This window comes from Gallinula chloropus (assembly GCF_964237585.1).
Source record: "Gallinula chloropus genome assembly, chromosome: 1".
NCBI classification, from domain to species: domain Eukaryota; kingdom Metazoa; phylum Chordata; class Aves; order Gruiformes; family Rallidae; genus Gallinula; species Gallinula chloropus.
This window is the reverse complement of record NC_140085.1, coordinates 13,063,082-13,076,137: the sequence shown is the minus strand read 5'-3', so window position 1 is coordinate 13,076,137 and position 13,056 is coordinate 13,063,082. Positions and strand designations below refer to the sequence as shown.

Genomic DNA, 13,056 nt, shown 5'->3' with positions numbered 1-13,056 from the left:
GAAACACATATAAGACCCTCAAGAGAAGATGCTGAGAAGACCACAGTCAAGCCTTGAAGTTTTTGTTAACTCTGCAGAGGAACAAGATTTGAGAAACAAACTTGTGATTAACCTTCCCCCTTTTCTGTCTTTGTCTACCTCCCTCTCTACTGTGCAGCCTCCCTGGCTTGTCATTTTGTACTCAATTCCTTACCCACAAATAAATTCCCAATATGAGGATCTGGATTTACTTTCAGACATCGGGTCACCACGTATCAGATGTTGCAGCAAGCACCTGGTCGGTGCCCATATCAGCTACAATGGGAAATTCTTTGATTTTCCCTTCACAGAGAGAGCATCTCCTTGGGCATCTCCTATGCATCACAATTGTGCACAAAGCTCCCTCACCGATTTGAAATCATTTAACTTGTCTGTATTCAGACATCACAGTTCTGTATCCTTCATGGAAACTATTAACTAGGATTTAGACTTCAGCCACCAAATGGTTTCCGTGAAGAAGTGTTAAACCCTCTCTAAATATTTCTGAAATTTCATGTGAGATGGACAGGTAAATAGACAGAAAGTTTTTGCAATGTGGTTGGCAGCTGTGTTTTATTAACTGGGGCCAATAGAAATAATAAAACATGGACTAACTAAATTTTTATGAATTGCATGGCTGCCATAGACTGAAACCTGTATTACAGACAGACCATTCTGAGGCCTTTATTTATCTGTGGCATAGTCATATGTTATAAATTAACATTAAGCTAAAATTCTCCAAGACAGCTTGCCTGAAAAAAAGCACGTGTGAACTACTAATAAAATAAGCAAAGGTCTCTTTGTATGTAGCCATGTCTCATTCTGTATAAAAAAATTATTTGTATGTGGTGACCTACTTAATAACCAACAACACTGCAAGAAAATAAAGCTGGCCTGTACACAGACTGAAAAAGAGAGTCTCTGCAACATATCGGCAATATCCAATAGCAAATATAATACCTTGGGAACAAGGTTTAAAACAGTAATGCTGGCAAACCCTTGACCATAGTGGAACAAACGGTACCATTTAACCCACAATGTAACTAGCACTTAGCATTAGGTATCAATCATGACTTGTATAATTTTAGGAGTTCTTGTTCTGATCGAGAAAAAAGCCTACTTTTTTGAAGAAGATGTCTCTTTCCACTTTGATTTCCTGAGGAAATGAACTATATGGGTTCATACTGTCTGTCTGTTACCATTTCCCTCTGTAAGAATCTATTGTTAGTTTTCAACTAAATTTATTTGAGACATACGTTGTCCCTGCATCAGATAATGTTATACTCTGAGCCCAGCAGGTACTTGTCTGGCCTGAACAAGGTGATCTGGTTTGCAAAGACAACTTAAAAAGAAAAAAAAAAAGGAAAAAAGCCTTTTACCAGTGAAAGAAAAAATTGTAGGAAGCAGTGAGCAGAATACTATATAGAGAGACGTGGAGCTCAGGGTCACATAGCACCAGACAAACCCCAAAAGCAAGTGTTCTCTCCCAGTTCACATTTGGATCCATTCATCTGACAGAAACAGGGGCTTGATCTGGAGTTGCAAGATGTCCTGCTACCGCTTTGTCCACTTGACAGTGTAGAGAACTTTTTCCTCACCACACACTCCTTTCTATCCATGTACAGCTACAGTACTGCTCCATCTAAGCTTCATATGTAAATCTTTGATATGAATTCACCCTAATCAGCCAAAAAGTCCCACACCCCTTTGTACCCTACAGTGCTGAAATATTTGGTTTCAAGTTCAAGGCTACTACCACTTCAGTCAAATGAAAACCTCTTTGTAGGTAAGAGGTCTGCTACAAGTTGCCACTCGTGGGCATTGCCACACATCAATGGTACACAACTTGGTTTCAAGTGAAAATATGCATGAAGGAATTAAGAAGTAATGCTTTTACCCATCAATCCACCATGCCTATGCCCATGCCCATGTCCAAATGCATCTACGAAACAAAAATATGAAGGGTTGATACATCTTACTACAGCATAGTGAAGAATGAGGTAAACAATGACAAATTATTTCTTATTATGTTTGTGATTCACTGTAAGTTGCAATGTTGGAGAGAGTTATGCATATGTTTAACTCTAGAGCAGCTTGCACTTACTAAAAGGATGGAGGTGTATGCAGACAGACATTCTGCAGTTTGATCGTGACAGAAATGCTCAAAAATTTTGTATAAATAAGAAAAAAAAGAGTTGCTAAAAGTACTGAAAAAACTGCTTGTGTCAAAGCAGTCTGAGTCACATCTATTTTTTGGGTGAAAAAGATATCAATAGGTAATCAGTATGAAGACGAGAAACCAAGTGCTCCAGTTTTGAGACCATTTTTTACTCATTTCGTGTATTCTGTCGCAAAATCTTTACAAGTTAAAAGAAAAATTATTTATTTATAAAAAACCCTGTATCAAACATAGACTTTTAAGATGCTCATCCTGAAACAGGAGTTTTGGAGATGAATTACAATGCAAATTATTCTTCCTTTTCATTATTTATCATTATTTATTTTTATTCCTTATAAATAAGCTTCTTAAAGGAAGAAGGAAAATATCAGATAGAAAATATAAAATAGAACAATTAATTTAAAATCTTGTTTTTTAAAGCAGTAGAGTGGGTTGAATTTTATGCATAATAATCATAACCATAATACCTTATAAATCTACACAATCTCTTTGTATACATTTTATTTGCTGGCAGCTGAAGTGAAAATGGATACATGCAACGGTTCATTATGTGGTTTGAACACTTAACAAGTATTTCAAAATGTATGAAATGTAACCAAGATGAGAATGACAATTCTAGATTTTATTTCTTTCATGCCAACAACCAAGCAAACTAAGATATTATGAAAAGTTATTAATTTCAATAAGGTCTGGTGAAATTTGAGATAATATTTGATTTGGATTCCTGTTTATATGTGTAGAAATATAACAATACAGGTGTCCATATAAACTTTCCTCTGTTGCTAGAAGTCTGAGTGTAATTTCTGCCAGTTAGATGGTGTAGGGAGGAGGAACATGTGCTGGAAACAATCAAAACAGTCAAGACTGCAGACTAATTGCTGGGCTTTGGTCATTTCTAGGGTAGCAGAGCACTGGAACAGACTGCTCAGAGAGGTTGTGGAGTCTCCTTCTCTGGTGACATTCAAAACCCACCTGGACATGTTTCTGTTTGACCTAATCTAGGTGATCCTGCTCTGGCAGGGGGGTTGGACCAGATGATCTCCAGAGGTCCCTTCCAGCCCCTGGCATTCTGTGATTCTCTGTGATTCTGTGATTCTATAGGGATGTGTAAAAACAGTGAGGCAGCAGTATAGTCTGAACATGAAGGACTGTATGTTAAATAGTGGGATTTTGGAAAAAAAAGAAAAGCATTTTTTCAGAATTAAAGCACTCAAAATGTGCTTTAAAAAAAACCACATTTTGTGTTAAATGGTTTGAAAAAACTGTTTTTCTTATATCTCAGCATCACTTAGTGAAGTTTCCAAACTGAAAATGCAATGAACAAAGGTACTCCTGTGTGTCACAAGAGATGTGTTCCACTAAAAATGCACTCCATAAAGTTTCAGGAAAAATGGGCCTATTTATTCATATGAAAGATTATCAGTTTTCTGGGATATTTATGCACTAGACATTACAGATAGCCTAATCAGTAATTGCCCATATGATTCTGAATGTAATATTTGCCTTCTGTTTTGTTTGTATGTTTGTTTTCTGACAAATATCATATTAAATATATAAATATAAATATTAAAAAAATTTAGTTCTAGCAAAACAATTTTTTTGGACAAATTCTGAAAAGTTTAGAGATGATTGATCAAGATGATGACAGCGTTCTCCAAGAAGGAACGGGAGCTGAATCCTGAATTTGTGACTGTGTGTTCACACTGCATGTGCCTGAGAAGAAACTCTACTGTCTGGGTGAAAAGGAAAAGATTGAAGCCTGATATGCCATGAGGTGGCAGGGCAAGGATATATGGAGGCAGGAAGTCCAACAGGAGACATTATATATAGCATGAAACAAGTGGCTCCACTTGGAGAAGAAGATGACGAGGACAAATATATATGTCTGTGCCATTGGCACAAAGAAGAGCGCTGAAGCTGTGTTTGGTAGTGAGCTCATCAAAAGGCATCACCTGTGACTACAGGAAGAGGGAAAAGGATAACCCAACAAAAGGTGACAGGAAGGTAGGGTTCAGTTCAAGTCTAAGACACCAAAATATAGTAGTCTGCCTACATAAAGGTGTTTACATGTGAACCAGGTATCTGTGCCCTCTAATTGTCAAAATAGAGCTGACATTCGCAGTCAATGAGGTTTAAAGGCAATTCATCTCACTCTAAATAAACATCTATATTTTGCAGTCAAGTTGGTGGGTGTAGAGGAGATGGAAAGACAGATGACAGATGAATGCTAGGTGAAATCAGAGCTATATTTATCGACTTAAGCCTGCTTGTATTTGAAAACTAAGACATAGGAGAAAGGAGGTTGACATAAAAAGAAAGGGAGAGTTAAGAGCAATGGAGACTGCTGATTGGGATGGATTAGTAATGAAATAAGTGAAATAAGTAGTAATGAAATAAGTGAAGTTTGACATATCTGATCCCAGGAAATATCAACAGCTGTTTAATCCCCAAACTGGATAAAGAAGTAAATGTCCACTTTTCTCCAGAATGGAAGGCTTCCTAAAATTTGAAAAAATTAATTACTACATTTCTTAAACAAAAATGAACTCTTTAAAATCTGAGATATTTCATGTCATTAAGGTTGAACTCCCTTTCAATATTAAACTACGTTTTTTACTGCCTTACGGGATTTAACATCCTTTTCCATGTTGTGTCCCAAAGAACATACTCTGTTAGTAGTCCATTCACATAATATACCTGCAATCACACAAATCCTGTGAGTCTGCTATGTAATATGACTTTACAGAAAAAGTAGCAAGCAGGAAATCTAGCTCACAGAAACCAAGGGGGCAGACCTATAACTTTATCTACAGATAAAGGTTGAGGGGAAAAAAGCCCAAATGAATAATTTAAAAGAAACATTCAAATTCAGAAAACCCAATTATTTAAATAATATTTTCAGGAGAGAACATACAAATTTTTTTCTTTTAATAAAGTCAAGATTTTCTGGAGGATATCAGAAATGTGTAAAATATTCTAGTTCTTACTGAAGAATTGTTAGCTATTTCTGCCTTTTCCTATTATGAAACTCAGATGGGCACCATACAAATACAGAGTAAGAGGCATTTCTTGCTTCAAAGATCTGCCATCTAAGTAGATCTGACAGAGCAAAAGTTGAAGTAATTTGCTGAAGCTCTCACAGAGGTTCCATGACAGAGACAGAAACAAAGATCAGTCCTTAAAACCTCCTGACCTACAAAGAGGTTTAGAGAGTGGGTGTCATTACAGGAAAACAGAAAGAGTCCACAGCACAGAGGTAAAGAAATCTTGATCTGGTAGAGCTTGTCAGTCTCTTGGCAAAGGCATGTGAAAATTTTTCCAAGAGGAGGGATGTGCTGGAAGGTTGGTTCAGATTTTGCAAAGAGAAATGAGTAAGCACTGGGATTTGCAGATACAGAAGCCACAGAAAATGAAGAAATCATATTTGGCGAAGGAATATTGAAGAGCTGAAAGTGGAAGAGAGGACATGCCTGGAGCTGAGGGGGCCCTCGATATCACTAGCCCAGGACATCAGGACTCAAATACTGTACACTGCTTGGACCTCGACTGGTGTGGAAACAGCATGCTGGTGGCAGAATGAAGAAAGAGGATTTGGCAGGATTTGCACTGCAAGAACATAAAAGTTGGGTTGTTCAGAAAGAAAACCTGATAGCAGAATCAGATAGGTGATAAGGATATCATAATGTATCTCAGAGAATCAATACTAGTTTCAGATGTGACAAAATGAATGTCAATGAAAAACACAAGTTATGCAGATAGCGATAAAGAAGCAAGGTAAGTATCATTTCCTATCTAAACACTGATGTCGTTCTAAAATTTTGCATCTCTGAGTAAAATGTGCCAGAATAAATCATAAAGTGTAACAGCAAAAATATTTGGCATAAAAATCGTCTTCCAAAGCATAGCTAAAATGTGTGAAATTAATCCTTGATCTGATATTAAATCTAAACAACATTCCAAATCCCCATGCATTTTAATAAAGTCCCTGGTGCTGGACCTCAAGGTACAGTGTTTTAAGGCATATTAGTAATTTTTAAGAGTCTTCTCTTCTGCAGGTATTGGATTAAAAAACCCCACCAACAGTCACATTTTTGAACAAACTAAGAACCTTATGAAAAAAGAGGATGCTGCAAGACCAGTCTCTGTAAGAATAGATCTCTCCCTAAAGTCTTTTATGCCTCACTTCAAGTACTTTGCATTAATGAGCAAACTCTTAAAAGAACAACATGACCCAGCATACTATAGTAATTCAGTAATCCAGTAGTCAAATAACTGCAAAATAATGCTGTTTCTTTAATGCACTGATCTTCCTTTTAAATTGTTTCAGACACTTAGGCATTTTTTAGTACTTTGGTGTTTGCTGTGATGTTGGTATACAACAGTTAATAGAAAAAGAAAAAAAAATAAAAAAGCAACAAACATTTACTCCAAGTAAGTCTGTGATATGCTACTCTATAGATACTGGTGGATTTTTCTTCTGCTTTTTCCACTAGTATTCCTTAAGGAGCAGGCAAAAGATACAGCTTCATGTAAGTAATGTGACAGATTTATACTGCAAACTCCTTTGCCCTTTTTTGTTTCAGTAACACTTCTGTTACATTCACTGTAGGATTTATTCCAGGAGCTAGTGTTGTCAGTGCTAGAATAAGCATCACAAAATCATTCAGACATGTAATTTCTGATGTCAGAAGAGAACGTCAGAATTACTGCTGAAATAAGGAAGGGATTTTTGGAATACAGCAATCTTTCAAAATGAAGTCATTTAAAAAAAAAACAGTCCAGAAATGTTCGTTACCAAACCACTGACCCTGCATTTCATACAGCCAGCAACTCCTCAGTGACCTCTTTATCAGCCCAAAACGGCTCTGAGTTTTCTTTCTGTTAATAGCATTTAAATTAACCAAAGTAACGTATTTTGGAAAATTTAAAATAAATCAGATGCAGTACATCAAAATCTATTAATATATTAAAACCATTTAAAAATCCTTTGAATTAATACAGATAGCATGCATGCATTTAATCCTCTGTCTCTCACAGCAATAAAATAAGTAGCAGTCTTTAGAAATCTTTACTCCTTAAATGGCTAATTGAACTGACACTGAACTATAAGACAACGAAAAAACCCCTCCACAGAAAAAGATCTATGACAATACATTTTTACTTTGGCTTTATTAGATGATTTTGATTGCTGAAACTTTGCTAGAGAAAAAATAGAATTTATACTGAATGCATGTAAGGTAGCTCGATACAATCTGCATTATTTCATATCTCAGAATCTGTCGATACAGTCATCTCTCCTGCACAACAGTTACAGCTCCTTTAAGCATCCTCAACAGTATTTAGGCTTTAAATTTTACACCATTAACAATGCAGTACCCCCCAAATCCAGTATTGAACTCTGACAGACACTGATCTCTTTTCTCCCTCCCACATCCTGTTTTATCAGACACTATTTTGTTTAAATTGGCTACTAAATAGCATAGCACTGTACCTTTAAATACAAATCAAACAATATTCATATTCCCACGGTGCTGCTAGTTTCCCTTATGCATTGAATCGCCTGTAGATTAAAAGCTCAGAATCTGAAAAGGGATTCTGTTCTGCAGACCAAAGTTCTCTGTAGGAGATGAGGGAGAGGGTCAGTCCCGGAGTCACACACACAACAGGCAGAAAACACACTTGTGATCCTCAGCTTTGGATAGCATCAGAAAGGGGAATAAAAAGCAGAAACACATGGCACGCTGAGAACTGGTATCACTTATGGCTTCTAACCAAAGCAGCAATTAAACACCTTTCATCATTCCCCCAAATGCCTGATTTCTGTAAGAACTGAGAGAGAGACACACACACAAAGGCAAATCCCCTCTGAGCAGCAACGAAAACTTAATAACCTACCATTTTCTTTGCACTCTTCTGGAGGTTTAGCCTTTTTCGCAAGTCGTGGATCCAGCCATGATGTTGTCTTTGTGTTATGGCTGAAAAGAAAAGAGATCACTCTGAGCAGACACATACTGAAAGGAATCAAGTTTATTCCTTAAGAAAAAAGGGTTAGTCCAACAAAATTGCAATCGATACACTTAATTTGCTTACTGGTTCTAAGTAGCCCTGAAGGAGGTGTAAGAGTAATTGTGCAAGGCAGCTGTAAATTTGGCAACCTCAGCTCCCTGTCCTCAAAGCAGCTATTTTTATTAAAATCAACTAGAATGTTGCCAAGTTAACCTCATTGAAAATGCAGAACTCATCCAGAGCAAAAGGAATTTATTACAAATACAGTGTTCTCCCGTTGAACGAGTGCAGGCGACAGGATTCTGTACCATTCTCACAGTTTTTGGATAGAATTATTTTCATCTTAAACCTGTCCTTTTCATAAATACAGGTTTGTTATTTCTCACCAGCAGCACTAGCAAGGCATAGCAAAAGTGATGCAAATTACAGCAAGCTCCTGCAAAGTCTACATTTCCGGACAGAGTGATTAATGATACTTTGTTTAACAAACCTTTATCTCTCTCTATATATATAATCCTTCTATCGAGATAAAATAGATATGCACAAGCTGAATGAATCATGTGCCTCCTTTCTATACTCAGAATAGATCTTTGAGGAATCAGCCATCAAATAGCGTGTAACTGGCACAAACTGTTTTCTGGGAGAATATTTTGCCAAATGAACTGATACTTAGCAGAGCTAACGAGACTTAAACCCAGATATTTTCAATGTATACCCTCCCCATAAGCATTAGAATTTGGAGCCAAATATTTTGAGCATGTAAAGAAAGGAAGACTATAAAACAGCAAAGGATGTGATCATTACTCCTTTATTTTTTGAGATGCCTTTCCCACAATACCATCATTCAGAGTCACTTCTAACCCATGTTTTATTTATCTGATACATCCTAGGAGGATGCTTGTTCCATACAATTTGTATAGTACTGAATTACTTAGTTTATTATTAATCTGCTGTGTCATTTTAAAGTGTGCTTAAGGCTTCTCTTATAAACATTAGTACAAGGTGTACAAAAGCAGCAGACCTGGCAAAAAATGGATTAGTGTGCAATTGGTAGTTGGAGAGTCACTGATTAACCAATACAGTCCATGTGGTCCAAACACTGCTGGTTTCCCCAGGGGAAAACAAAGGTCTAGAGACTGTTCTTTCTCCCACCTTAACTCCCTGTTTAGTCTGTGGAAGATCACTTTGCCTCTGCCTTGATTTCTCTCTCTCTCTCTCTCTAAAAACAGAGCAATAACTACCTACTTCTCAGTATTACTGTCATGATGTTATAGTTTCCTCCACCTTTTGCATGGGGAAAAAAAGGTATATGAGAGTTATGTACTTATAAAGTGGTGAATAAAATGAAAATCGAGGCATTTAAATTCCTATTTTAAGCATGCCCTAGTCTAGAGCACCATTCCCGACAGGTGAAAGAGGATAAACAAAACCTTCCCCTGCTTGGAGAGCAAGGCTATATTTGCAGAGTATGAAGAATGATAAGCCAAAGGTAAGGTAAATTTTAAATGATGCCAGCAGCCCATGCTTGATTGCAAATGTAACTAAGATGCTTTCTCTCAAGCTCCGTCTGCCTGTGGTGTCCTGTAGGGTGTATTTTTATACCGCAGTCACAGCCGAAGCGCAGCTTGTGCAGACATCCTTGAGCTAGCTTTAAATTAACTAGGGGAGATACTGGCAACAACGTCACTGCAGCAGTGTGGAGCTCAGCGTGGGCTCATCACCCCAGCATCTCCTGAGCTGCTTGGGTGCAGCCCGCAGCAGGCGCTGAGCCCCACACTACCATGGGTACCCTGTTAGCAGTACTGGAGCTCAGAGTGACCTTGGACATACCCATGGAAGTTGCATCTCTGGAGTGTGGGCATGTCTGCACAACAGCCACTCTCTCCCATCTACTAATTCTGAGTGGTTTTAGGGACCCCCACTGGTTGCTGGGGCTGTGTCAGATTCACAGACAATTTCCATTGGCTTTAACAGGGTAATATACGTACATGACTACTGTTAGTAATATTTGCTGTGACAAAAAGCGGATCCCAAAGGAAACAAAAATCATTGCCTCTGTTTTAGAGGTGGGAAAATGGAGTCACAGAGTCAAGTGAACAAACCAGTGGCACAACCGATACCAGAAGCAAAAGCTGTTGCAAGTTAGCTGGTCAGTCTTTTCTTCACAATACCACACAACATCAGAACAAGACCAATCCACCAGCTCTGAAAACACCCCTTTGAAGTTTCTAGAATACACCTGAGAAATGAGGTTTTAAGCATCTGTAAAGACAAGTGCCAAACTGAAAATAATTCCAATTAAGTATTACTGTTTAAAAATGTGAATTGGTTCAGTTACAGCCTCCAAAGCTTTTCTTGAAACTGATAACAACAAGAAGCAAACTGTTAAGCTTCCATTCAGCACAAGTGTGGCTTCCATAAACCCAGATGTCCTCCAGTTTTGTGCAATGTGGCCATTCTAAACAAAAACATAAACAAATTAAAAAGTCAACAGCTTTTCCAACAGAAGAGCGACCCTTCAGTCTGCAGCAAAATTTCAGGACATGAAGATGGTATGTCAGCTAGAACAGCTCTTACAGCACTCAATCTCCTCTTCTAGTTACTTTCTCAATCCCATTTAGCCACTTAATAAAAGCAAAACTTGGATGCAAGAACTTTTATTGACAAACAATAATTGATAGAGCAAAGTGCCTTTTGAAAATCATCCCTCTCTGCCTTACCCATCTCCATGCCCTCCTCTCCTCTTTATTATCTGTACTAAACACACATGTGATGTCTCGCAATAGGACTTTAAATGCTTCTAGAGAGGTGCTTCAGTGGGTAAAAAATCTTTCCTGCTCTGAAGACAGACCCTATTTGAAAGAAGGTAGAATCAACCCCACCTGTCTTCTAACACCTCTGCAGTACCATTGATGTCCTCTTCAGTGCTACAGAGTGCTGATTGCTTTGACCATCTTATCAACCAAGTAGACAACACACAAGCACTCGTACAACAGACAGACATGACTACTGTTGCATTGCTCTCAGTAAAAGAGGGAAATGAGTAGCCCTGGATTACAGAATACTGGATTTTTACATGTCTATTTCTGTCCTACAGGAGATATGTTTGAAAGGGTACTTTTTCATCCTCTGTGTCAGCTTTCAAGTTGTGGGTATTGGAGTGTTGTTGCTCTTGCCATAGCTGGTGGCACTATGCAGTACTGTTACTTCCTGTTACCCATCTTCCAGCAAGGACTAGTTTGGATTAGCCAACCATAGAAGCTGAAGAGAGGTGACTTCTCCTGCACAGCTAGGACAGGTTGAGAAGAACAAAAGCATGGTGTTGCTACTCCCTGAATGTCCCAGGGCAGGTTGTAGGGACATCTCAGGAAAGATACCTCCTCCTGTGTCCCAGGGCTCTGCATATTCTCTCGTCAGCTCTGCAATGGACTAGAACCCTTAAAAGCTAAAGAGAAACAACATTTATCACCTAAAGAGCTTTTAACATCATTTAAAAGAAGCCTTGATAGGAAAGTTCTAGCTATGGGAAAGAAAACAGAAGGAACAGTAAAATGGCCAAATTAACACCAATGGCAAAAGTAAGACTAACAGATATCTGCTGCATGAGCTGTGCATGTTAATGCTTTTTAAGCACTAAAACCCTTGCAAAATGTACAGTGCATAACCTTACTGCTCAACACTAGGTCTAATCATGTGTGTCCATTTGGAAAGACTTATAGACAGACCAGAAGGAAAAGGGGTTGGGGATTTACAGGTAAGTTATGAATGAACTGCAGACAAAGAGCAGTGGCAGTTGTGGAATAAATACACAAACAGACTGTCAGAGCAGTTGTCACAGACTGAATGGGGGTGAAGTGATGTAACAAAATCATCCTGTGAGAAATACAGCTGTGGCTTCACCAGCATTTTCCAATGGCCACTGCTTCATTACTCAGCAATAACCATACCTCTTCATTAAAGGACAGGTTTAGAAAGTACATCTGTACATAAGTTCACTGATCTTGATTACTAGCTAGGATGATTGAGCTAAGAGATAAGAGCTGGCAACCCCCCCGCCCCCCCCATGCATATCTTAGGACCTTTCTTAAAATCAAGAGCCAAATACTAATTTTGGAAACCATGAAAGCAGTCAGTGAAAGATCCCTTTGGTTTTGCTTCAAGTGGGTGAGCATGGGAAATAGAACAACATTTTAAAATTCATCCGAATCTGTTACCTGCTATTAAAAATAGAAACAGCTTATAAGCTTGAAGTGCATTGCAAATTTGAAAAATAATTTTAAAAAAGGTACTCAGTAAAGCAGTGGAGCTTAATATTGTAGCTAAAAGTCAATTAAATAATTATTGCTGAGCTAACTTAAATCCTCCCTCTTTGCCAAGTATTTGCACCAAACTGAAATAGTTTATCATAATCAGAGTCCTCTGGTATCATTTACAGACAATTTTAAACATATGTGGAAAAATATTCTTCAGATGGTTTAATCAGAGGGAAAGAAAGCTCAAAATACTTCCTAGAAACCTGACTCAACCTCTTCTCTAGATTTTCTTTGTAGTGCTGAGTTTAAAACTTCTCAGAGACTGTTTATGTCCCAGTTCCCCCTTATCACCACTTGAGCTAGATACCAAATTTGGAGCATCTCCAGAAATCTCACTGGATACCCCTCCATGTCTTCAGGAATTAAAAACCATTATGAATGTGGCTTTCCTTATTTAACAATGCATTATCCTTTCATTGTAATTATTTGTTAGTATATTATTTTATTTATGATTTTAATATAATGGATTTGTGTTAGCAGTCTGTCAGTTTAAAGCTGTTTTGGGTTTGCATGGTGAGGTTTTGTTAGCAGGGGAGCTAC

General features: G+C 37.9%; 1 protein-coding gene across 2 annotated transcripts in view; it reads right to left on the bottom strand.

Moving 5' to 3' along the window:
• The window catches only part of MAGI2 (membrane associated guanylate kinase, WW and PDZ domain containing 2), a gene marked incomplete at both ends in the record, with an annotated part of 744,090 nt that overhangs the window by 218,855 nt on the left and 512,179 nt on the right, over nt 1-13,056 (bottom strand). For both annotated transcript variants that reach the window (XM_084265916.1, XM_084265917.1), the window contains one exon: nt 8,093-8,172. In XM_084265916.1, the coding sequence (XP_084122042.1) occupies nt 8,093-8,172 (80 nt within the window). The remainder of the gene's footprint in view (nt 1-8,092; nt 8,173-13,056) is intronic.